The sequence below is a fragment of the Fistularia commersonii genome, chromosome 15 (genome assembly GCF_037954325.1).
Source record: "Fistularia commersonii isolate RoL2024-O1a breed Wild chromosome 15, RoL_Fcom_v1.0, whole genome shotgun sequence".
Lineage (NCBI taxonomy): Eukaryota > Metazoa > Chordata > Actinopteri > Syngnathiformes > Fistulariidae > Fistularia > Fistularia commersonii.
Genome location: NC_141298.1, coordinates 10,274,494 through 10,300,050, shown reverse-complemented (window position 1 = coordinate 10,300,050; position 25,557 = coordinate 10,274,494). Strand labels below are relative to the sequence as shown.

The following is a 25,557-nucleotide window of genomic DNA, read 5'->3' as shown; positions in this document are numbered from 1 at the left end:
TGTCCAACTCGTTTCCACCGAGGGCCACATCAGCATAATGGTTGCCCTCAAAGGACCGTATGTGACACTTCAGTATAAATGTAACTAAATTTAATGTAAAATAAATGTAACTACTCCTTCGTGTGAAATAACTGAATTTATTACTCATTCAAATCCAAAATGTTACATATACATTTGCATGGATGTTAAAAAAAATGATGTTTACTAGTTGCTCTGTTAAGCTAGCTTTCACTGCTGCAGTGTTTTTTGGATGTGGCTTTCCTGAACACATTCTGCTGCCATCGTAGTTTGTTTTTTTAATTCTTGGACAATTTGTTGTTTTTCCGGGAGGCTAACTTTTAAGCGCCGTGTTTGGGGTCAAAATGCCGACGTAGATCGTACTCTTTGACAACCGACACGGCCTCATGCCGTTTTTTTTCCTGCTTGAAGCACAAACATGTATTGGCCTTCCCATCTTTCTTGAAACAGCCTTCCATCTGCATCACTTTTTCTCTTCCGGGACATTTAGGGTTCATTTATATTTCTCAATTCCACTTGTTATAAACTGCACTGATATGGATACACTGCAACCTAACGGCGAGATGCTGTTACTTGAGGGTTAACATGAATTCTGGGAAATGTAGTTTATGGTCAATGCTCGCGTTTCACTTCTTTATTCTAAGTCAATCAGACCTTTTAAGACGTTGAGCCCAACGAGAGCGGCTTCCCTTCCGGTTCTGGCTAACATCGCTCCAGATACGCTTCCCTTCTCAGAGGATAACGAATAAACTCACGATGTGAACGCAAAAAGGGTCGTGTTTTTCGTGACAGTTTACGTCTATGTGTCGTCTCTACAGTATGTGTGGCCCTGTGATCGATCCAGGGTGAACTCCGCATCTCGCAAGTTGACAACCGCGATTAAGCTCCTGCAGCACTGCCACCCCTAGTGCGGGATAAGCTGTATAGACAATGAACGAATTAATTCCTTTGGCTTACATTATAAAAGATTATCTTTTAAACCATCTTTTATTTTCGTATTAACCTGCAGTGCTACAATCTGTGCGAGATACACGCTCATACCAAACTGTTCGAATCCGCTCCTTGGCGCCACCGTTTAGACAAATCGGAAGAATAACTTCTGGAAAAAATAAAACCAAGTGAAGCAAGTCATGACGGATGACTCGTTTATTAGGTCAAATGCAACAGGACATGGCTGATTAAGACGATAGATGCTGACGGGGGTACACAGGTCATGCAACTAATGTATTGTAATGTTAGGCGGAATAAAATCCCAGTCGCAAAGTCCAGTGCTTGAGTCTTTTATTTTCGCAGCGCAGACACTTGGGACTGGGACTTCCCATTTTGGCGGGATCTGTCGCGGCTCGCGGCGCCGTTCCTGCCGAATAGCGAGTCCAGATTAAGGGTTAATGCCGGGACGGGGGCAGACGGTGTGGCTCGGGGGGGGGGTGATGCTTTTCGACGAAGGGAGCGGGCGATCGAACCCGCGCCGGCGGTTTTAGCTCGCAGGCGCTAACGCTACCTAGCGCCGGAGGGACTCAGAAGGCCGTCTGATTTCCTCGGCCCTCAACAACAGCAACAACGCTGAATTATAATCTTCATCACTTTGCCCCCACTTCTAATGCGCTCGAGGTTAGTGTTCATCCTGTCACAACGGAAAATGATGCGGCTGGAGAGTGGGGTTGCAAATGAAAAAAAAAAAAAAAAAAAAAATCATATGTAATAAACATGTCATGTCTTCTTTCCGTACCTCTCCTGACTCCTTATCGGGAGTTTAAAAAAAAAGAAACAAAGAACGCAATTTGAGGGCGGCGAGACGATGACGTGATGTTTTCTACGGATACGAGTGTCTACGGTGGAAAGGTAAAACACGTATGAAAAAAAAAATATAACGAACTGAATCGAAAAGAATTTTTTTTCCTCTGTTTGAACTGAACAGAAAAAGGATATGTGATGTGACCTACAAAATAAAAGGAGATTGTGCAATCGGTGGCGTGCGCTCCCGTTGTTTTGTTCCTATTTACTTATTTATTTAGTTGTTTTTTTTTTTTTTTTTTTAAGCTTTTGCTTCGGAGTCAGCTCAGCTCGGCACGATAATTCACGAAACCAAAAAAAAAAAAAAAAAAAAAAAAAAAAAAAAAAAAAAAGAGAAAAAAATAAAAGATAAACAGGCTGCTGCGTTCAGTAGTGTATCATCATAGTGGTTTGCAAAAAAAAAAAAAATTTTACTCACAAACCCTGCCCCTTCACCTCCACCCTTCAAGGACTCCAGCCCTGGCGATCCACAGCTGTAGTTGATTTGCAGTATTAACACCCCCCCCCTTTTACGTCTTCGCCTCTCCAGAAGAGGCCGCTAAAGAGTCACCGTGGCTGCTGCTGCCGCCGCCGCCGCTGCTGCTGCTGCTGTTCGCTGCTGCTGCTCCTCTCTGCAGCTCCACCCTCACCCACAACCTCCCGCTATGACACCTGTTCCACCGACCTCATCTGCACATCTCCGATCTGAGGAACGGGAACCGATACGGGGAAGTCAACGGAGGTTGTATTGTCATACAGGGCGAGGAGGGTGGAGCGGGGCGTACCTGGACGTGAGGAGGGGCGCTGAGGACAAAAGTGACCGCTCTGGCAATGTCTTCCGCTTTCAAACACTGGAGGGGAAAAAAAAAAGAAAAAATTTGCAAAATCCCTCCCGCTGTATGAAAAACATCTGCAGGGCGGCAGAGTTAAAAAACGCTTACTTTCATGCTCTCGTACACGGCCGCCGCTTTCTCCGGGTCGCTGTTGTGCTGCCGGAAGGCGAATTCTGTCTCCACGATCCCAGGAGATATACACTGCCAGGAAGGGAAGGCCCGTTAGATCCTCAACCCGGGCCAAACATACACGCATGGCCTCTTCCTGAATCACCTTAACTTAAGGGCCCGCACATAGAAACACCTGATTGGATTAGCCCCGTGCTAACAATAGCATAGGGCGTGTGCACGCTTTTTATAGCAAAAACCAGCGGGTAAGAACGTTGCGTTGTCGGGAAGACAGCGACGGAAGGAATTGACCTTTATGCTTAATCGAATTCTACTTAATGTTCATTAAATACTGGCGTTCAATCGCATTTTATGTGATCATCCTTCCATCTATAAACCCCTGTTACAGACTGAGGCAGAGGAGTAGAACATGCAACACACACACAAAGATGGAAATACAGTGAAACCTCAACTTAGGAACGCACCAACTTAGGAGTTTCTGAGCTAAGAGTTGTAGCTAAGGGGATTTTTTGCTTTATGGGACGAGCCGCCGTTCGTGAAGTGGTGTTTTAAAAATAGTAGGACGAGCCGCCTGCCATGAGGCAGCCCAAAGATCAAGCAAAGTGTGTGTGTGTGTGTGTGTGTGTGTTATCGACTCGCCCGTGAAGAGATGGAGAAGTTGTTGTTGGTGATGGACAGCATCTTTTGTGAGAAGGCAGGAGATGTTTACAGGGATTTTGTGCAGGAGACGTCGGGAACGTCAACAGACGAGGCGACGAAAGACTCATTCAAAGCCAGTCGGGGGACAGTTTGATCATTTTAAAAAGAGGAGCGTCATTCACTCCGTCGCTAAATTAGTTTAGCAGCAAAGTGTTGCAAAGTGTGCACGTTACATTAAGCACTGAGTGTATAGCCAGCAGTGACATGGGTGATGAGGCACTGACTTCCATGAGGCAGGAGAACTGCGTGCCTCCCTTAGCAGGTCTTCTTAGCCATTTTATGATCACTCAGCACACACATACACATACAATTGTTGACAGAAAAATACTGTACATTGGAAATTTAGTTCATATAGCAAAAGAATTTTAACATTTTAATAGCTACATACAGATGGCCAGGAACAGGGCCTTAGTGTAGAGCATGCTAGCAGTCAGTCGCCATTGAACTGTTGACGCTCAACAGCCTCACCGCACATCTCTTCTTAGTATTTGAACAGTAATTGTGAATAAAAAGAACAATCTACAACTGGTGAAGTTTAATGAAAATACCTTTATAGTGAAAATCACTGATTAATAAAACCATTTGATTGGTTTGTTCGTTTGCCATTTTTTTCTTGCCAAGATCGGCAAGTGAGGCACGGCGTCTCCTGCCTCCCCTAGCCAGAAAGCATAGCCAGTAAGCTAAGCTAAATTAAACGATAGAGCATCGAATGAAAAACTCCCCAAACCTCCTCCACTGATGCCGACATTTTCGTCTGATCTTTAAGATAAATTCACTTCATAAATCCAGTTTATTTCTTGACGTTCTCCTTTATCATATATTATTTGTTATTTATAAAGGTACATTTTTTTGAATGAGAGAAAACGCAATGACATTTCTGCATGCAACAAAACATTCTGAACTCAGGAGAAAAAAAAAGACGTTGGGTTGAAGGTAACTTTTAAGCAAAATACTTAATGTCTATTCAAGTCCTTCCTTGTATTTATGAAAAAAAAAAAAAAAAAGCAGAACTTAAATTATCCACCGTCTGCAAAGTAAAAATGCCGTGCTCTCTCTGTGCCCTGTCATCCTTTTACTGGCGTATAAAAATATCTTAACACTTATTAGAATTTAACACTTATTTAGATGCTACAAGATTGCCTTAATCTTCAGATTTAAAATGTTAAAAATGATCAAGCTAAAATAAAACACATAACAATTAAATACTTATTGTCAAAAGCCCCAGGGAGGGGTAAAAGAGCCACGGGTGGCCAACCGCTGGTATAAATCTTTTTGAGGACACACTCCCTCGCGCCGCAACAATCCGACCCCAGAAACGAGATACAGTTGAGTTATAAATTCCCAAAACAAAGGAGATCGAAACGTTTAACGCAGAGACTGCGCTGTTAAACATCAACCCAAACATAAACCCAAAAGCAGGAACATGAAAATAAAAACAACACGGGCGTTGTTGGTAAAACATACAAAAGGGCCACTTCTTGAAGTTTGAGATAACGTTGCACACACACACACGCACACACACTTCAGCTTCCCTCCGAGTTGGAGTCGGGTTTTACAAGCATTGCCGGATTATCTGCTGGATGGGGTGAGCAAATCTCGCATCAGCGTGACGTGCGAGGCGGGAATCACGGCGGCGGCGGCGGCGGCATCCTCACCGTAGCTCTGATGTGGGTCTTCGCTTCCCGGAGTTCTTGTCGTAGTCCCTCGGTCAGGGCGGTCACGGCGTACTTGGTGGCGCCGTAGAAGTGCACGTCGGCATTGGCAACCACCCGATGCCCGCTCATACTGACACACACACACACACACATCCATATGAGATGTTTTGTCATCCTTCCGATGCAAGGCCACCAAAGTGAGGCAAAATAAATAAAGATCAATGCAGTTGGGGTTTTCCAGGGCACTCCAGCAGAGGGCAGGTGTGGCTTTACTTAATGCCTGGAATAACAAGCTTACTCTCAAATCTAATCTGGAAGCTTGTTCTTTCTAGTGGAGGGTGGAGGGGGTTGCATGGCTCACCTATTAATATTGATGATGTGACCGTCGTCCACGTTCCTCTCCTTCATGGATTTGTACGCTTCGCGGGTGCAGATGGACAGGGCCAGGACGTTCACCTGCGGAGGGTGACATCCGCTGTCAGCTGATCGATCGTCGACGGGACTTATATCCGCTTTTATTTCTTTTTACGTGACCCCAGCGGGTGGTGGGAGCGGGGGCGGGGGCGGGGGGGGGGGGGGGGGGGGTCACCGTGTGAGACCATCGTCTGAACCTGCTGTTCCCGGCCAGCTTGTGGCCGCTAAGCCGCTCCTGGAGTGACACTGACGGACGGCAGGTTAAAGCCAACGTGGTGGCAAGATAGGGAGGGGGGCGGCGACGGCGGCGGCGGTGGGGGGGGGGGGGGGTGACCAAATAAGGTCAGTGCACAGATTAAACACAGGCTAAAAATACACTGCTGTACACATTGGCGTTGGCTGCCATGACAACAGATGGGCGAGCGTTTGTGAATGCTGGACTCTCTCTGGTGGCTTTCATTAGCCAGGGGCCTCCTGCGTGCCAGGCCCACTCCTCAAAGAGGAGAGGAGGGGGTTGGTCGTGTAGCAGAGCGAGTTTAAATGATGCGGCTACTAGAATCAATAAAACCCTCTCTCGGTGTGTCGGCCGCAGCCGTGACATTCGCGGCGATGTGTGTTGTTTGGTGCGTGTACGGACGTCGATCATGTTCCTCCAGCCCTCCGTCTTCCCGCTGAGCAGGGGCTCGTTGTGCGCCAGCCCGGCGTTGTTGATGCACACGTCCACGCCCTTGTGTAGCGTCTTGATGGCCGAGAACATGGACAGGATCTCCTCCTCGTTGGACAGGTCGCACTTGTACGGGATCAGCGTCCCGCTGTAGCCGGCGCTCTGGCACTCGGCCGCCAGCTTCTGCGGAGACACAAAATTAGCGACCGGCGGTTAGGGGATGGCAAAAAGCAAGGTCTTTGGTAATCAGAACTGAGACGCGGTTAGGTAAGAGCTGGAGATGATTAACCTGCCAGCTTGTAATGAAGCCGGAGTCCCGTGACACGCGCCCTATCTGCGGGCGGCGAGAGCACGCAGCGGGGTGTGTCCGTAGCAGCAGAGTATTTCTTTATCTTATATTAATCGCTACAAAGAGGCATTCGCGGCCTAAAGGATGTAATGTCTAACCCGTGACCCCTGGACGCGGCAGCTGGACGGCGGCAACGTGCAGGCGGCCCTCCAACCGGGTCAGCTGCATGTCCGCCGCTGTGAGGTTGGACGCGCCCTGACACAGATCCCTCGGCCGGGCACAGCTGCTGCGGGCACCCGATGTCACGCTTCCCGGTGCCGGTCACACAGGAAACGGTGGGGGGGGGTTGGGGCCCTGGTGATGGGCAGGGCTGATGCGCGGCGCAGCGCACAAAGCGAACATCTGCGCCGCCGCTAACACTGAACGTCTCAGTATACGTCGACCCCTCCCCCAGCAGTCTCCTGCTCCCTCACAAAGACGAGCGTGCCTATTGAAACACAACTGTACATAAAACTAGCAACACAAAAACCGCAATATTTACTTTAAAAGCAGGAAGAATTTCTTGCTGACGCGTGGGATGACAAATTGGACGGAGCCTGTACTTCCTGTACCTTTTTGCAGGAGCTCGCGGATGCGTAGCAGCAAACGGTGCAGTACCACCAAAAGTCCTGCGGGGGCAGTGTTGCACGCTATGTTCAAGCATGAGAAGCAAAATAAAAAAGAGGGGAAATGTATGTATTTTTTTTTATTTCTTTACTTTAATATACATATACTTATTTGTTTGTTTATTTCCATTTACTTTTAAAAAAATATTCATGTATTTTTTATTTTTTGTAAGAGAAGAAATGTACGTATTTTTTCTATTTATTTACTTAAAAAATATACACATATTTATTTATTTATTTTTATTTACTTTTTAAAAAATATTTGTATATTTTTATTTTTTTGTGTGTAAGAGAAGAAATTTAGCTATTTATTTTTATTTATTTACTTCAAAAATATACATATATTTATTTATGTTTATTTTTATTTGTTTTTTAAAAAACATTTAGATATTTTTATTTTTTGGGTGTAAGAGACGAAATGTATGTATTTATTTACTTTAAAAAAATATACATATACTTATTTATTTGTTTATTTTTATTTAATTTAAATAAAATATATTTACTTTTTTATTTTTTTGTGTGTGCATATAAATCAACTCCGAAATGAACTCTCCACCAATGGATTCACCAATTAACAACTATGGCAACATAACGTGGAAACAGACTCTTGAGATGGTGTTGCAACAATTTCCTGCAAGGTCTTTAGAGGGGTGGAAGAGTCACGATTTTCCAGATACCTGGAGAAAAGGTGGTGGATGGGATGCTTGAAATGCGGCGACGTGAATGAGCGGATGCGTCCAAAAACGTATTTATCGCAGATTTTCTATGACATCTCTGACAGCTGGAAACTCACTCAGCCTACGCGATAAAGTGATGAGCTTCATTATGTTTATTTATGTTCGGTATAATTTGGGATGAAACAGGAACAAGGGATTTTCTTTCATTTTTTTCCCTCCCAGGACACATAATAAGAGGGAACGTGTCCCATCACACACTTGTGGGCACGGTTCTCCCTCCCCTTCCTCCTTCCGCTAAGCTTTTTACCCTGGATTATCCAGAGCGAAGGCATTAGCCGATTAAAGCTGTCAAAATTCTGAAACGCTGAAAGCGCCCCGTCCCTCCCCTTGGCGGCGAACACCAAAAGTGGCCCTTCGAGGTCACGGGCGCCCCCTGGGAAGAAGACGGAGGGCGGTGCGACCTTGAGCGACAAAAAGCTGTCGATGGCCAAGTCATTTGGAGTGACCTGCGCGAATGCACCGTGAACTAGCTGGAGAAGAAGCTAGCTCGCAGCAGAAATGTAATTCAAGACGGGGGCCGACGGCTTGGGTATTAATCGTCACAGAATGAGAAACGAGGATGATGAAACGACACATCATCTCGGGCGGGAACACCCCGTGGAGGCCCAAAAATACAATCATACCTTGACTTACAAGTTTACTTTTGAGCGAGCTTGTAACATTTGCTCGTACGTCGAATTTAATTTCTCCACTGAAATGAAATGAAACACTATTTTTCTGTTCCGGCGTTGTTACACGTTTTTAGATTAGAAAAATGTTCTTCATTTGGTGTTCTATCGCTTAACTTAGCTTACCGGCTACACACTTAATGCTATAACGTGTTGCTAAATGCACACTTCGCTAAACTTCATTTAGCGACAGAGTAAACGACGCTCCTCTTTTAAAAAATGATCAAATTGTCTTTGAATGGCTCTTCCGATGCCTCGTCCGTTGACGTCCCCGCCGTCCGCTGCACCAAATCCCTGTAAATGTCCCCTGCCTTCTCAGAGATGATGCTCTCCGTCACAGGGACGGCCACGTCAGTGTCAAACGCTCATCCCGCTCGCTCATCCCGCTTGTATCACAAAGCGAAAAAAAAAAAAAAAAAAAATTCCGCTAAGCAACTGTCGCCGTCTCGGAAAAATCGATGCATTCGTAGGTCGAGGTTCACCGTATTTGTGTGTTGCTGCTGGTGTTGTTGTGGTTCGCGGCAACCGACCCAACCAAACCCCTGTTTGTGTTCAGCTGCACAGCCCTGATAAGACCAATAAAGATTCTTACAATTTTGCAGGATAAGTGACTCTTTAAGAGGATCATTAACCCCCCGCGGCCGCGTCGGTGTGTCCACGCCCACGCAGCACTTAAATAAAATGCACTCCTGGCCGGGCAAACACATCTTGCAGGAGGCCAGTTGCGTAAGGTTGTGAAAATACAAGGGACATTATTGTCAATCATTGGCATGGAGCTGGCATAAATGGACCAATAATAGTGAGGTGGGGAGGGAGGGGAGGAGGGGGGTAAAAATAAAGATGCCAAAGTGTGAAAGGCGAGGCGGATCAATAGCGAGAGCCGGGAAATCAGATTTCCGGGATGAAAAAGAAGGGGTTGTGCCGCAGAGGAGGTTTTTTTTTGTCCGGTCAAGGGAAAGATGTAGCTCTGCCGCAGTCCGGCCACTGACCTCCAGCTCTCCTTCTGCCCCCTCACACGTTTCTCAGATGATGGGTTTAAAAAAAAAAGGAAAAAAAAAACAAACCACGGCCCGCGGCTGTTTTGATGCTGACGATGTTCCTGAGGCAAATACATCCTTCTTGAAACGCAAACATCGATCCACCGGTTTCCAAGGGGAAAGTGCTACAGGGCAGGTCACGATAAAGCTGAGAATTCATCCGTTGAGCGGTCATGCCGGGACCGAACGCTCCTGGTTCCATTCCAGGAGCTTCTGCTCGCCTGCCAAAGTGTTGTTGAGCAGGGCACTGGACCCCTAACTGCACCTCGGGCACTGCTAAATGGCTCCTCATGGGTCAACCATAATGGGCTACATGCAAATCCCACAAGAGATTTACAGTGCATTAAAAGAATAAAAATAAAAAAAACAATATTTTTCTAAAATTTTTTAATAAATTTAAAAATGTAATGAATGATATACACATAAACATGCATGCATATATACATGTACATATATATATATATATACACATATACACACACTCACATATATATAAATATATATATACATACACACACACACACACACATATATATATATATACACACACACGCACACAAACACACATATGCATGCATATATAAACACATATGCATGCATGCATACACATATAAATACACACACACACACACATATACGCTTGCATGCATATACACACATATGCATGCATACATGCATATACACACACACACGCACACATATATATTTATTAATTCATATTTCATTGATAATAATGATTCATTCATTATCAATACCAGTTATGTTGTCACTTGTCACATGGTCACTTGGTCCCGCCCACCTTAGCACCCGCCGCTCTGATAAGCTACGTTAGCTTCCTCCGCTCACCCAACTATCTGAACTGAACAGACACGTTGAAGGATGGGAGGACAAACGGCAACTCCCAGGAGGCACTGGGGCGTCGATGCATTGATCTGGCGATGATGTATGGTCTGTCGAGGGCAGCCATCGCACCTCAGAGGACACACATCGACGCAGCACACTTGCCGTTTATGCCGCACGTTCGCTGATAACATTAGCGAAGTGATATATCGGTAAAAACAGGCTACTAAGCAACACGTTTATCACAAAGCATTTCCCATAAAAGGAAATGCGCCGATAAAGGTACATTACCGACATTTTCTTTGCTGTTTGTTAGAAGAAAGTGACTTAAAATCAACAGAAAAAGCAACCGTGACTTTATTTTTAGGCCTCTTTCACACTGTAATTACATAAAGCCGGTTACAGAATCGACAAATCTTCCCCTTTCCCTAAGTACCTGTGACACGCTGAACAATTTTGCTTGTCACCATGCATTTTCATCCTCATTACCCCGACTGCTGTCGAGGCTCTTGCAAACAAGTGTGGCGCTGGTGAGCGTGGAGGAGGGAGTAGAAGAGCGAGGGGCCGCGAGCCGGAGGAGGGGGGAAAACAAGAGACAAGAGTGTTTTTACGGATTTGGGAAAAAAAAAAGAAAAAAAGAAATACGGAACCACGACGAGCGATAGCGCTTCCACCTTGCAGCAAGAACAGTTGTGTTGTTTTTTTCTCGCATGCATCTGGGGGTTTTATACAGTAGGTTGAAAAAAAATTTGGCAAGGAAAAAAATGAAAAAGTAACTTTGCAATGTATTTTTTGCTTCAAAATTTGAAAAAAAAAAAAGATTTTTCGATGAAAAAACATTGAGTGACATTGTTAAAACTTTTTTTGTTATTTCTATACAAAACACAAAAACAATACCAAAAAAAAAGGGAAAATTAAAAAAAAATGATTTAATAACCAGAATAGCCACCATTAGCCTTGTAAACATTATACCTCCTCTTATACATACTACCAATCAATTTTCTAATAAATTCTAGTGGCAAATTTTCCAACAGTGACAAGATTCTCTCTTTTAACCCAAGAATATTTTTAGGGTGTCATTTCATCAATTCTTTTTTAATATTCATTTTTGATATTAATTTGTCATGTATTTTTTTAGAGGAGCAGTTCATTACCTCTACTTTTTTTTTTTTTAATTTACCTGTTTACCCCATTTACACTAAAACAAAAGGAAACATTTGGACTCTGTGTTACTTCTAGGTAATGATTTTACTGGTCCGGGCCCCTTGGCATCAAATCAGGCCGTATGAGGCCCCCGGACAAAAATGAGTTTGACACCCCTGATCTATATTGTGAATGTGTGTGAATGTGTGTATGAATGGTTGCACCTGGATGCGTGAATGATTGAACGAGTGAGTGAGTGACCTTGAATAATAAAGTTAATAGTTGTCTGTTTACATGATGTATGAATGTTTGTAAGTGTTTATATGGTGCGTGAATGGTCATTTGTCTGTATGACACGTGAATGAGAGGATAAATGGTTGTATCTCTGTATGATGACACTATATAAGCCGGACTATAAGCCACTATTTTTTTCACACTGCGCTTTAAACAATGATGCGGCTAAGATATTGATTTTTCAAGGCTTCACGCTGCCAAAACATTTAGCGTCAATAGACATTTCCTTGTGTTATTTATCAGTGTTACAGGCACTGTTACAGGCACTGTTTAGAAAAGTACTTATCTGTGGATGTTACTGGTATGTATTTAATTAAAATTAAAAAAATGCTTCTGTGTAAATATGTGTTACAATGTGGAAACCTGCGGTTTATAGACAAGTGCGCTCATTTCTGATATATACAGGACTGTCTCAGAAAATTAGAATATTGTGATAAAGTTCTTTATCTTCTGTAATGCAATTGAAAAAACAAATATCACCTTCTCATGATATTCTAATATTGTGAGATAGGATTTTTGAGTTTTCTTAAGATGTAAGCCATAATCAGCAATATTAAAATAATAAAAGGCTTGCAATATTTCAGTTGATTTGTAATGAATCCAGAATGTATGACATTTTCGTTTTTCTAATTGCATTACAGAAGATAAAGTTCTTTATCACAATATTCTAATTTTCAGTCCTGTACATATATACTTATTTTGTTATTTTTAACCGGTGGGGCTTATATTCAGGTGCGCTCAATAGTCTGGAAATTACGGTACATGTTTCTAGATGACATGTGAATGAGAAAGTGAATGGTTTCCTGTCTCTATATGAGGCCCTGTGATCGACTCACGCCCGGCCCAGGGCGAACAAACCCCGCCACCCTGGCTGCGGCATAAGCGGCGTAGATAACGAATGAACGATAAACGAGTGAATAAACGCGGTATATTTTCATTTCACCACTCTGCACTCTGCAAAGCGAAAAAAATCCCACCCGAACACATCAGCCGCACTTGTTGAGGGTAGTGATTCGTCTTTAAACACTGATAAAAAAAATCCCCAGATGTCTCTTAAGACAATTCATTGTTTTACTGATGAATAACATAAAAAAAAAAAATTAAAAAAAAGGGGAATGTTTTGCATTTCGCCCTGTGGGGTCAAAGGTGGCGGCGACCGACAGGGTGCTAGAAGTCCGCGGCTCCGCTGTTATCGCTCCTCCAGCAGAAAGACGGCCACTAAAAAGATCTAAAGGTTGAACGGGGGCGGTTTTACAACGCCTCCCCTCCCAGCGCCGGCTAATCAAGACGGACAGATAAGAGGAGGGGCATCGGTATCTGCACTCGTCGCTTGCAGACCTTTGCCTTCGCCCTTTCGGGAAAGACCCGACGGCGAACGTCAGCCGGGAAGACGGCGGCCCGGGGGAGGCGTCCGACACCAGGAGGGAGGGCGTGGCGTCGCAGACTGGTACAACCAGCGCAGCGGGGTTTTTTTTATTTTTTATTTATTGTGCCACATAAGAAAAAACATCATAAGATGTCCTTTCTGAAGATAGAAAGTGCCAAAATTTCTGATGACAGCACCAACAAGGAGAGAGAGAGAGACCTTTATTCACGGGCTCACAAGGGCGTCATATGATTTAAAAAAAAAAGAAAAAAAAGGAAAAAAAAAAAAGGGGAAAAATGTCTCTAGGTTTTCTTGTTTGTTGTTGAAACATGCCGAGGCACGAAGCTCGTCCCGGGATTATTCCCGCTGCACGGAGGCCGGCTGGCTAATCGGCTCCGGCGCTGCACATCCAGTCGAACGGCGGCCGTGAGGATAAAAAAAAACAAAAAAAAAAACACGGACGGCGCTGAGCTGACGGCGTCCCCGGACTTTTCACCGCCTGCCAGCCCGGTCTGGGTCTATTCAGAACGCGAGGAGCCTTTAAAACGTTTTCCAATACCGCGCAGACAACCAGGGTTTCAAATCCAATTTGGCTTGCGATGCACCGGCGCTGGGCCGCCGCCAGCCAACGCCGCCCTGAGCCCTGACGTCGTGCTGCTCCGAAAAAAAAAAAAAAAAAAAAGAAAAACAATTGCGCCGTCCGCTCATGCATGAAGTACTCGACAAGACGGGACAGGAAGCGCCCCACCTCTCGTGGCAGGAGGCCCCCGAGAGGGAGAGGGAGCGCCTGAACCTGGGAGGATGATAAGCGAGGACGGGACATCGGGCTGTCTGGACGAATCAGGGAACCGGCCGGTCGAGCATGACAAGTAATTAAGGCCAGTCTGAGCAGCGGAGAGGAGATGGACTCAGGAGGGGGGAGGGTCAAGAGGGGGCGCCAGGGCGCCGTCTTTTCGGGATTTGAAAAAGCCGGTCGGCCTGGGTCGGAGGTGAGGCCGGAGACGGAGGCGTCCGCGGGAAGTGACATCATTTGTGCTACAGCTGGAGGGGGTTTTTGTCTGGTTTCTATTCGCGGCGGGACGGCGGATCGTCCAATGAGCTTTCGACGCTTTCAAAAGAAGGAGGTGCGGGAAGTCCTCGGTTTACTGTTTCGGGGCGAAAATTTATAAAGAAAGTCTTGTTTGATTGTTTCTCACGGGAACTAGTTGGCGAGCGGAACGGATGAATATGGTACGTCACACGAGGAGGCCGGCTTTGTTTACATTCGCCGGTCGTACTTTCGGTTTCATTTTTGTCATTTGCTTTTGGACACTCTTTGCCGTTTGTTATGGAAGACAAAGGAAAGCCAAAGGAGAGGTGAAACTAGCGGAATAAAACACTCGTAAAAGGGACGAACGTCGGGCGGCTGCTTGGCCGATGTCGCGCAATCGTCTCAACAATCGTTAAATATCTAAAAAGGATCTGCTCCCGTGAAATCAACCGTGATTTGCAACATCGAAATGCCAAAGTTATTTGAAAATATGTTAAACACGGGGCCGATCTGTCCAAACTCCAAAAAAAATAAGTCAGTCGCTTCAATGACCCCTCAGCTGGGATCGGCCGCGGCTCTTCGAGACTCTGAGCAAGCAAATCAATCAATGACCGAATCATCGGATACGTCGATTCTTCTCCGCTTAAGGAATTAAAAACCATCTGTCTTATCTGACCGGGTCCGCTCACGGGCGACGTCGGGCTCAAATGAAGACAATCTGCTCGTCAAAAAATGACGATCATCTAACAAACCTGCAAACAAATCATCTCAAAGCTACAGATCTATTCCACCTTTAAAAAAAATCTAAAAACTAAAACAGCCCAAGGGTCCAAGCACCCGGTGTTTTGGGGAGGATCCGTAAACGTCTGATGTCTCTCGTCCGATGGAAAACTCGCGGTCAGTGGAAAAGATTTCCGCGGAGAAGTCACGGGATCACCCGACGACGGGTCTTTCGACGACTCGGCAGAAACGTCACGCCGCTCGAACCCTGCAGATGCTGCACGAGAGCGCCGGGCTCCCGCAGCCCCGAGGCCTGCTTTGCTTGTTAGGATGAGAACAAAAGGGATAAAGATGGAAAGTAAATAAAGAGCAAGCGGGGCTCTGGCCAGGACAGGCTGACGTGGGCGTGAGACAAAAGAGTGCGAGTCTGTCTGACCCACTTGGGGGGGAAACGAAATCCATTCACTGTGAAATGGCGAGGCAGGGCTGAGCGGGCGCGACCTCCGCTCGGAGGCCGCGACGCTTCTGCAGACGGCGAGCCGGCCGGCCGGCTCTCGCCGGGTCACTGGGGAACGCGGTTCCGAGAAACGCCCGGCTCGAAATCCGTTCCGGGAACTAGCCTCCTCCCGGGGGAGGAGGGAACCTTTTAGTTTTGCATTCCCGCTGGCAGTAAAGAGACCCCGGTAGGGGGTGGTGTGACGTGCACCTTAAGTGCTCCGCTTAGAAAACACCGGCAAAGAAGAAGACGGCGGCGTGGGGAGCGAGGCTGCCGCAGCGTTCATGTTCTGCAAGGCGGGAATAAAAAGCATGGACTATCAGACGGTCGGAGCGTTAGCTGACTTGTTGATGTTCCCCTGCAAGTCCACAGCGGCCAGAAGAGCTCGGACATCTTTGTTGCTCCATCGCATGGCGAGGATTATCTGGTAATAGGGGTGGCTTATGAGTTCCACCAATCGGTAGACAACTAAGTCCCACGCGTTTTGATGGAACCGTAAAAAAGTACCTCCCTCGGCGTAGGCGCTAACATGGCTCTAGGACCTGACCTCCATAATTCCTTTCTCTGCTGGCTCAAAAAGCTGCAGAAAGTTCCACCAGAGTGGCTTTTCACCTCCGAGCTCCACCACTTGGTGCTTCACCCCGTGCATGTGCATGTGCATGTTCTGGTTGATAAAATTTCAGATGTGCATGACCAAACAAACCTTCGGCGTGCTCCAAAACCCCACCGTTGTTGCGATGTAACAACGTCCGTCGACTGATGCAACCCCTGGTTTCGCTGCGTCGGGGATATTTTTTGCAGTATCTGTCTCGCCTGCCACGAATTCAAGCAGGAGCATGAAAAAAAAAAAAAACACCAACAAAATTATATTTGCTAAAATTATCTGGTCTAAATCTGCTGCAGCCGCAGCTTTCAGTTCTGACTGATGGCTCTTTTGTGGACGAACTCAAAGCGTCAGTCTCGATTTATCACTTCATAAACGGACCTAGATTCAAAAAAAAAAAAAAAAAAAAAGAAAAAAGAAAAACACGAATAAATAAATAAAATTATTCGTCAGCGTGACATCTGCTGTTTGTTTACAGCAAATGTGTCTGGAGGGAGATAGACGTCCACGCACAACGTGTGTTATAAGCTAGATAATCCGCACATAATGACGCGGCGTACCTGCCGCTCGGCGCATAAACCGGACAAACACCATTATGTTCGGTCAGGTTGCCACGGTTACTGGCCTCCTTTTTTCTTTACATTTTTCTTAATTCCGAATATTCAAAAACATAATGGCCGGACGATCCGAAAGGAAACAAAGAAGAGCATTTGAGTGGTCAGAGAAGGAGACACCGGCAGAGGGTACGACCCGCCCCACCCCAAAACAAACAACCATATTAATATTAAAGTGTCTGATTGTCGCAGCGGCAGCGGGGTTTATGTCCCCCTAAAGCTTTGCATGCATAAACTATACTTTGCAGGAATCGTTAAAGCGCGGGCAGCCATCGACCGGGATTGATCATATGACACTTCCCCTACTTCCCCCTTTGAGGCACAGCACTGTGGACATTAATCTCCCTGCCTCTGCCACGTGGATGATCCAAACACACGAAAATTAAAAAAAAAAAAAAAAAAAAAAAGTGACTTCTTTTTATCCTGCAAAACACAACTTAGGGTAACCCTGTGCTGGAGATGAGATGAAATTTACTTTAATGATCCCATGCTTGTTTTGCAGCAGTGGCAAGATATACAAGCTAAAATACATATAAAAAATAAACAAACAGTAAATAAATAAAATAAAATAAAGTAAATCTCATAGTCTCATATTTACCAATATACGGGATGAAATAATGGGCAAAGTGGCAATGTGAAGTCGCGCAGTAAGCGAAGAGAATGAGTTATTGTATAAGGTTATGGTATGAGTTAGGAAAGATTTTCTGTATCTTTCTGTTGGACAGCGGATCTGTTACAGTCTGCAGGCTCTCTGGCTCTCAACACACAGCCATAAAAAAAGATGACACCGGAGACAACACACTGATAACAGATCTCTAACATTTTGCTGCATACATTAATTAATTTAAGTTTCATGAGGAAGTACAGTCAGACATTTATATGTCATGTAGAGCAGCGGTCCACAACCTTTTTTGCGCCATGGACCGGTTTAATATCAGACAATATTTTCACAAACCGGCTTTTAAGGTGTGGCGGATAAATACAACAAAATAAGATTATATGGCCAACACAAAAATTGGTATTTTGTAGATATAACGATAAATGTGAATCCCCTGTGTACTTGTATGTAACTTTATCAGCAGCGTCCTCCTGACGTGCGCCAACAACATAAGAGTAACATCCTCTCTGGTCGCTATGGTAACGCTTCAACATTCCTGCAAAATAAGATACACCACAAAACAACTAAAGTATATGAAAAATAAAACTCACCATGACGTTAAACCAATGAGCTTGTTACTATGCAGAGCGGGCTCGGTGCGTGGGAATCACCCGGTGCGATAAATCCAGATTTTAAGTCAGTCTCCTGGAATTGTCCTTTAAATGCAGCTTTCTTTTTTTCTTTGTGGTCTTAGGCTCTTCTTCTGTCTCCTCACTTGGCCTTTTCCCCTTTGCAAAAAAAACTTTCCAAAGTCATCTGTTTTTTACTCATTTTGCTAGCTTGCGGGTTTGATATTAGCGTTAATGTATCAGGTGAATGAGACAAGCGTCTTGACGTGCGCCAAGAGTGAGTCATGGACGGATGTAACAGAGAGAATTTGGTCATTTTTCAAAATAAAACCTTGGTCAGATTTCCATTATAAATAAAATTGAAATAATCCAAGTTACCGTTATTTTCGCACTACTTAAAAACCTTAAATTTTCTCCAAAATTGGCCTTGCACATTATGGATGAATTCTTATTGTGCTAACTAACCTCCAACCAATTTTATGTGTTACACTACACTAAAAAATCTCACAAAATGTTTTAGGGCGGGGGTGCTCAATACGTCGATCGCAAAGGTAATACTGGTAGATCGCATGACATTAAAAAAAAAAATAGACAAACCTATTATCCATCCTGTCACTTGATTGATATACAGGGCAGCCAATCAGATGACATCTGATTTTTTCTGACACTGAGGTCACTGCACATGCACAAACAATAGCGCTAAGTGCATCAAAACTAACAATTTTTTCTCTTAAACTTAAAAAAGGGTATAAAATGAGTAGGGGAGCCGGACCAGGTAAGAAGACTAAAACTTATCACCTTCATACAGAATTGGAGGAGGATCTTTTTTTCACATTTTCGAAGTGCGTTCGCCTCATCTGCCGGTCTAACATCGCAATACCAAAGGAGGGTAATGTGGAGAGGGATTTTCGGACTAATCATGGAAACTACGACACCGACATCCCGCCGAAAATCATATTTCACACAACATACTACAAAATCGAAAGCCGCGACCGAAGCGTCGTTCCGGGTCGTGCAGTATTGGCTCATGCGGTGATGCAAGGTACATCAACATACATTGTACGTATCAAGAAAGTTTTGCATTTTTGTTGTGGGATTATCATTTTGACTTGGTCATTTCATAAGTAGCTTGCATGCTGAAAAAGTGTGAGCAACCCTGTTTTAGGGCAACTTTAGTAAGCAATGAAGCTGCTCCGCTTGATTAATTATCAGACCGTTCCCACCTGACACGTGGACGTTGTGTTAATGTCAGTCTTTTGTTGACTATGGGTTGCAACATGAGACAATGTTAGCTAACTAATAATGTAGTGCTGGAATATAACGTTGTTCCAACCTCACACTAACTTCAAGTGTCTGCTATCGCTGGCAATCGTAAACCAATCAGTTCATAGTATGCTTACCTCCTACTGGTACGTACTGTGCTTCAACATAATATTACGGTACATTAGTGTGTATGAGGATCCCCAAAATGGCACCTGTTAAGCGACATGCTTACGAAGAGGAATTCAAGGCGAACTCAAGGCGATCAGTCACGCAGTAGATGATGGGAATAGAGCAGCCTCGAAAAAATTCAACATGAATGAATCAATGGTACGGAAGAGGAGGAAGCAAAGTAGATGAACTGCACTGAGTAAAGAAGACCAAACAGAGTTCCCCAGGGAACAAAGTAAGGTGATTAAAGTTTGATTATACGTTTTTTTTTCGCTTTATATACCCTATATTTTATCATGCGCCCTATAGAGCGGTGCGCCTTATGTATGAAAATAGACCCGTTCATTGATATCGCGCCTAATGGTCCGCAATATACAGCACTTATTCTTTCTTACCAAACGACCCAGGGATCTGGGACCGCTGATCCATTCAGCCATTCATTTACACATCTGAGCAAATCAGGGTCTCAAATGAACCTCCTGGATGTTTTTGGACTTTAAGAGGAAACCAGAAAACCCGGAGGAACCCGGAAAGGCCGCATCCAACCGGGAACCCTCTTGCTGGTTTCCAATTGAAGTGGCGAGGAGAACTGAACTCAGAACTCGACAACTCCCAAAGAAACGCAGTCCAAGAAAAAAAGAAAAGCACTTTCAATCGGGTGTCGTCGTCGTCTTCTGTGACAATGTTGTCAATTATCAGCAGGACGACATCAGGCGTCCACCCTCCCATGACTGTCACCTCCCGGCAGAGGCCGAAGCACCGGGCGAGCAGGTATCGCAAACAATAAACATGTGGGTGCTGTGGGTTTCAAAACACGGCAAGGCAACAGGGCGGCGACGCGCCGGCTGTCCTCCCGCGAGTTCGGCTACGAGTTCTCCGAAGACGGACGATTGACAAAACAATACGGGAGGAAGGGGGTTGCGATCCGGCTTCACAATATCGTGTTTTTTGTGAAAATATAAGAAATTTGAAAGAGAAATTTGGACCCGTTTCCGCACAGTAAAGAAAACACCGGGAGCCACACAACCATTTAGAAATCGAAAATAAATTAACCCAGCATATAGCCTTATTTTTTTTGCCTTTATGCTATGTATAAACAAAATATGTGTTGCATTTTTTTTTTTAAATCAATGAACAACTGCAGAGAAAACAAAATTATATTTCTGCCTGCAACAAAACATTTTGAACTCAGAAAAAAAGACATCAGATTGAAGGTTACTTTCAAGCAAAATACTCAATGTCTATTTGAGTCCTTCTTGTATTTATGAAAAAAAAAAAAAACCTTAAATTATCATATTATTACAAAATTAACTTAAATTTATATTTCATTATATTTCTTATTCTTCCTCCTTCCCACTATTATCTATTACTGTTATGTTTTTATTTGAAACTCTGGCACAACAATTTCCTTCGGGATTAATAAAGTTGTTCTTATCTCATCTCATCTCATTCTCATCTCATTATCCACTGGCTTACTATGAGCGACAAAAACATTTTAACACGTTTTATTTAGATGTTACAAGATCGTCATAATCTTCTAATTTAAAACGATTTTAAAAATGAAAAAAAAAAAAAAAAAACGTTTGAATTAAACACTATTTTCGAAAGCAACGGGGAGCCGCATAAAAAGGGTCAAAAAGCGGCGGGCTGCTGAACCCTGATCTATCCCCACACGCTGCTCTCCTGAATATAAAACAAAATCAAGTAAATGCGTTTTCTTCATCCGAATTTGAATGAAAACGTGCAGTAGGTTGGTTTGATAAAAGGCCGAAAAATAAAGAAGAAATCCCCGTCTGTTGGTTCCACAGGAGTGTGACGGGCGTTAATGAGAATCCACCGCCGCTTGGACGCAACCCGACCGCGTCCATTCCTGCTCAGAGCCCATGGTGACCACACGTCTCCGGCCCCCTCCCCGCGGCCTCCGTAGCCTCAGACGGCTCAACAATACGAACGTGGCAACCCTCCGCCCCGCTCCCCGCTTTCTTCGCGCTGAAAGACACAATCTAATTAATTCTAACTCACCCGCCGCCCCTTTCCCCGTCCCCGGCCCCCTCGCTGGTGTTTCCCGTATCGTGGATCTGCTCTACTTTTGGAGAATTATCGCGACGGGGAAACAAATCAGACCCGTAATTTTTCTCCCAAGGAAGAGGAATAAACACCGGGAGGGGAAGTCAAGAACAATCGCTTAGTGACAGACATCGAGCCAGCTCTGGCTCGGTTACAGCCAGAACTCAGTTTACGTCGCCCGGGAGCACACAATGCTCGCTTTGTCCGCCGCCTCGCGCGGACGACTCTCCGAGGCCCGCGGGACGATGTAAATCTGTCTCGCGGCGCAGGGGAACGTGTGGATTCGGTTTGATCAAACGTTGATCTGACCGTCGGCGCCGGGCGTCAGGGGTCGGGGGGGGGGGGGGGGGGGGGGGGGGGGGTCGACGCGTATCGGCGCACAGGCGTCACGTCGTATTTTCTCTGAATGACCTACCGACCGCTCCTGGATTTCCAACTGGATGTGCAAAAGAACGGGACACAAAGTCGGAGCCGGCGCTCGTTTCTATGCGTTTTTATCACCCGTTTGCGCTTCCGCGGTTTGGCCACGAGGAAAAAAAAAGCTCCAACCACTGCACTCTTTGTTGCTGCTATATTATAAGAAGCACTGGGTGCACTTGTTCTGTTCCATTATTAATTCATTCATTATCTACCACTTATCGTGCAGCGAGGGGCTGCAGGGAGCCAATCCCAGCTGACGAGAGGCGGGGTTCACCCTGGACCGCTCGCTCACTGGGGAACACAGGGAGACACACAACTATTCATTGCTCTCATTCACACATCTGGGCAATTTTGGGTCATCACTGAACCTCCTGCATGGTTTTGAACATTTTTTTTTTAAACCAGAGAACCCAGAAGAACCCCCACTTGGGGGTGCAAACCGGTGCGCCACTGTGCCGCCCTCCTGTTCTATGACCGCGTCAAAACCACCTTCCAGTTGTGTGCATCCTCATCTATGATGGAATAATTAAGGTCCATCTGGTTTTAATGTGTTCAGCTCCGGATCGCTGACTCGCCGTGAGAAACATCATGCACATTTCAAATGTTGTGACCTTGTTTTTCAGCCCTGCACAAGCGGCGGCAGCTGAAAAAAAAAAAAAAAAACGCCGCCGCAGTTCTCTGTTGACAGGGCGGCCCATGTGACTGGAGTATGAATGGAGGGTGGCAGTCGGTTGCACAAATCACACGCTCACACACACTCCTACATGGGTGTGTTTGGTCAAGAGGAAATGCGTGTATGTCAAAAACAAGATTTGCAGATCCAAATCTGGAGTTGCTTTAAGAAGTTCAAATGAGTATTATACTGGAAGCCATATTGTTTCGCTCTCTGGAGGAAAAAAAAAAACAAATGAATTTTCCAATATAACCGGTCTTAATTTGAACAAACACCTTCACAAACACTGGGATGCAGCAGGTAAAAAGCGGGTCAGCTGACCACCAACTCTGTTGACTTTCTATTAAGTGCAGTTGCTGACACATTACAACTCGGGAATATATTTGCATATATGTTTAATTTATTAGATATCCTGCGTTGAATATCTAATATCCCGAAAATTGGGATGGCCACAGAGTGCCTTGACTAAAACGGTGCACTGGTCAACTTTAAAAACGAACATGAAAAGTCCCGAAAACACGCGAGGATATGATTTAATAATTGCTAAAACTGTTTTGACGATGCAGGGGAACTTCTTTGCACGTTTTTTTAAATTTCTTTAGCCATTGTGAATGTGTGTTACAGCACAACCGACACACAAACACACTCCCCACACTTGTGACTACATTTTGTCTCCCCTATCTGACATCACGCGTCCCTGTGTGACACCCGGTTGCCCCCTTGTGACATCAGGGCTCGCACTTCCACATGCTCCCCCCCCTCGCCGTCACATCCTGCCCGCTCCCCACCACCGGGAACAATAACAACACAAATGACAAGCAACTTTCATCTGCATTTTTACAAAATGAGTCAGTCAGTATCCTGTCTACCGTACTATCTGCACTATAAGGTGCACTTAAAATCCTTAAATATTCTCAAAAATCAGCCGTGCACCTTATAATCCGATGTGCCTTATGCATGAATTCTTGTTGTGCTTACGGACCCCCAACCAATTTTATGTGGTACCAAGTACCCCCCCAAAATGGCACCTGTTAAGACCCACGCTTACGTAGTGGAATCCAAACTCTAGGTGATCAGTCACGTAGTAGATGATGGCAACAGAGCAGCCGCGGAAGAATTCAACATTAATAAATCAATGGTACAGAAGTGGAGGAAGCAAGCGGATGAACTACGACAAAAAGAACAAACAGAGCTTCTGAGGGAACTCAGCAAGATGAATAAAGTTCAACGAAACTGTTTTGTTTCGCTTTATATACTGTCTATTTTATCATACGCCTTATAACACGGTGCGCCTTATCTATGAAAATAGAACCGTTCATTGATATTTTGCCTTATAGTGCGGTGCGTCTGCAAAATACGGTATACCTCCAGAGGACAGGCCGGCCGCCATAATCCAACAACGTGCGTACCTTGAAACTGTGAACAGCTGATATATCTGAACAGAACAATCGGGGGGAAGTCTTTGCTTTTATTTCTAAGCTGGGGAGGGTGGGGGGGGGGGCGAAAAGAAAATATTTCATATATGCTCAGTTTGAAAACCAAACTGAGAATTGAAAAAATAAATAAAATTTAAAAAAAGCTTAAATATTTAATTTTATTGTATTTTATTAAATCCGAACGTGACATGATTTATATAATGTAACTTGGGCCTCGGAAAAAAAAAAGGATAAGATTCTTCAGACTGACGCTAGTGAGTCAGAGGTCAAAGGTCACCCGGGCAAATACAGCCCAAATATGACAAGAATGACAACTATGACGCCCATTGGGCCGCGATACCTTCCAATTCACGCAAATCACGCAACTTCTGCGTTGACGTCACTTCCTCCGGCAACCCGTCCATAGTGTTTGTATTTTTTTTTTTTTAATTCCTCGACCCGTAATACTGAGAGAGGGCGCTTAATTTTATTTTTTTTATAATTTTTTTTTTTTCCACGGCCGGTCGCCTTGACCGTAACGGTCCAAATAGACGCGCAACGGAATTTTCCGGCGGCGCCTGGCTTGACCGTAGTCGCTTAAGCTAGTTTATTGTTGCCCGGGTAAAGCTAGCGTCTCTCCCGGGAAGCCGGCCCGGGTCCGATCGGATGACTCACCTCGATTTTGTCGACATTCCTGGCGCAGCCGACCACCCTCATGCCTTGCTGGACCAGCGCCCGGGCGACGGCCGCCCCGATCCCCACCGAGGCTCCGGTCACCAGGGCCACCCTGCCTTTCCACCGCTCCATCTCCGCCGCCGCACCGCACGGAACAGCCGCTTCTTCTTCTCCTCCTCCTCTTCCTCCTCCCCCTCCTACCTATCTACCTACCTACCTACCTACCTACCTCCCTACCCACCCCGAGCTTGTACTTTCTTCCGCTCAGCTCCGCCGGTGGATACCGGTTTGCGGTCGGATTACGGGGTGCAAACGGCGAGGAGGTCCCTGGCTCAAGGCTCAGCATCCGGGGAGAGCGGCTGCGGCGGCGCTGCGTAAACCCAGATCCATGAGCTCCTCTGGATGGATGAGTCCCGGGCTGGGTAAAAATGTTAGGTTCACATCGCCGCCCACGTTCTTTCTGGGCCCTGGAGGTCTTTGAGATCCCTCAATGTGCGGTGACTTACCGCCGCCTACCGATTACACGGAAACAACGCGGCGGGCTCCACACGCACAAACGTCCGCCATCAGGCTTTCCGAGCTGTGTTGCCAGATAAGCGAGGCACTTTTCAGCTAACTTCAACACTAACAAAAAACAAAAACAAAAAAAAAAACAAAAAAAAAAACGGTTAAATGCATCAAAACAAATCGTAGATCAATTTTAATTGCAAAAAAACAAAAACAAAACAAAAAAATGAAAATGCATTGATTTAATGTGCAAACATAGGCTACATAGTTGGTGCATTCATCAATTGCACTTCAGTGACACTTAGTTTGATTCAACAACAAAAAACGGTTAAATGCATCAAAACAAATCGTAAATCGTAGATCAATTCCAATTGCAAAACAAAAAACAAAACAAAAAAAAAACAATGAAAATGCATTTATGAAATGTGCAAACATAGGTTACACAGTTGGTGCA

At 45.1% G+C, this 25,557-nt stretch overlaps 1 protein-coding gene across 1 annotated transcript; it reads right to left on the bottom strand.

The window, feature by feature from the left end:
- Positions 1-120: 120 nt before the first annotated feature.
- Positions 121-25,176, bottom strand: dhrs11a (dehydrogenase/reductase 11a). The gene is made up of 7 exons (XM_086160878.1): positions 24,597-25,176; positions 6,159-6,368; positions 5,469-5,563; positions 5,108-5,237; positions 2,733-2,825; positions 2,577-2,642; positions 121-2,496 (listed from the first exon to the last, which is right to left on the bottom strand). The coding sequence occupies exons 1-7, from the start codon at positions 24,726-24,728 to the stop codon at positions 2,455-2,457; spliced, it is 768 nt and encodes a 255-aa protein (XP_086017004.1). The 5' UTR covers positions 24,729-25,176; the 3' UTR covers positions 121-2,454.
- Between the last annotated feature and the right edge of the window lie 381 nt (positions 25,177-25,557).

Bases quoted from the DNA above. Each gene is read 5' to 3' on its own strand.
- dhrs11a (XM_086160878.1), bottom strand. From the start codon at position 24,728: ATGGAGCGGTGGAAAGGCAGGGTGGCCCTGGTGACCGGAGCCTCGGTG. The intron at 5,238-5,468 runs GTGAGCCATGCA...TGTGTGTGTCAG, and splicing joins CACATCATCAATATTAATAG to TATGAGCGGGCATCGGGTGG. The intron at 2,497-2,576 runs GTACGCCCCGCT...CCCGTTCCTCAG, and splicing joins GCGCCCCTCCTCACGTCCAG to ATCGGAGATGTGCAGATGAG.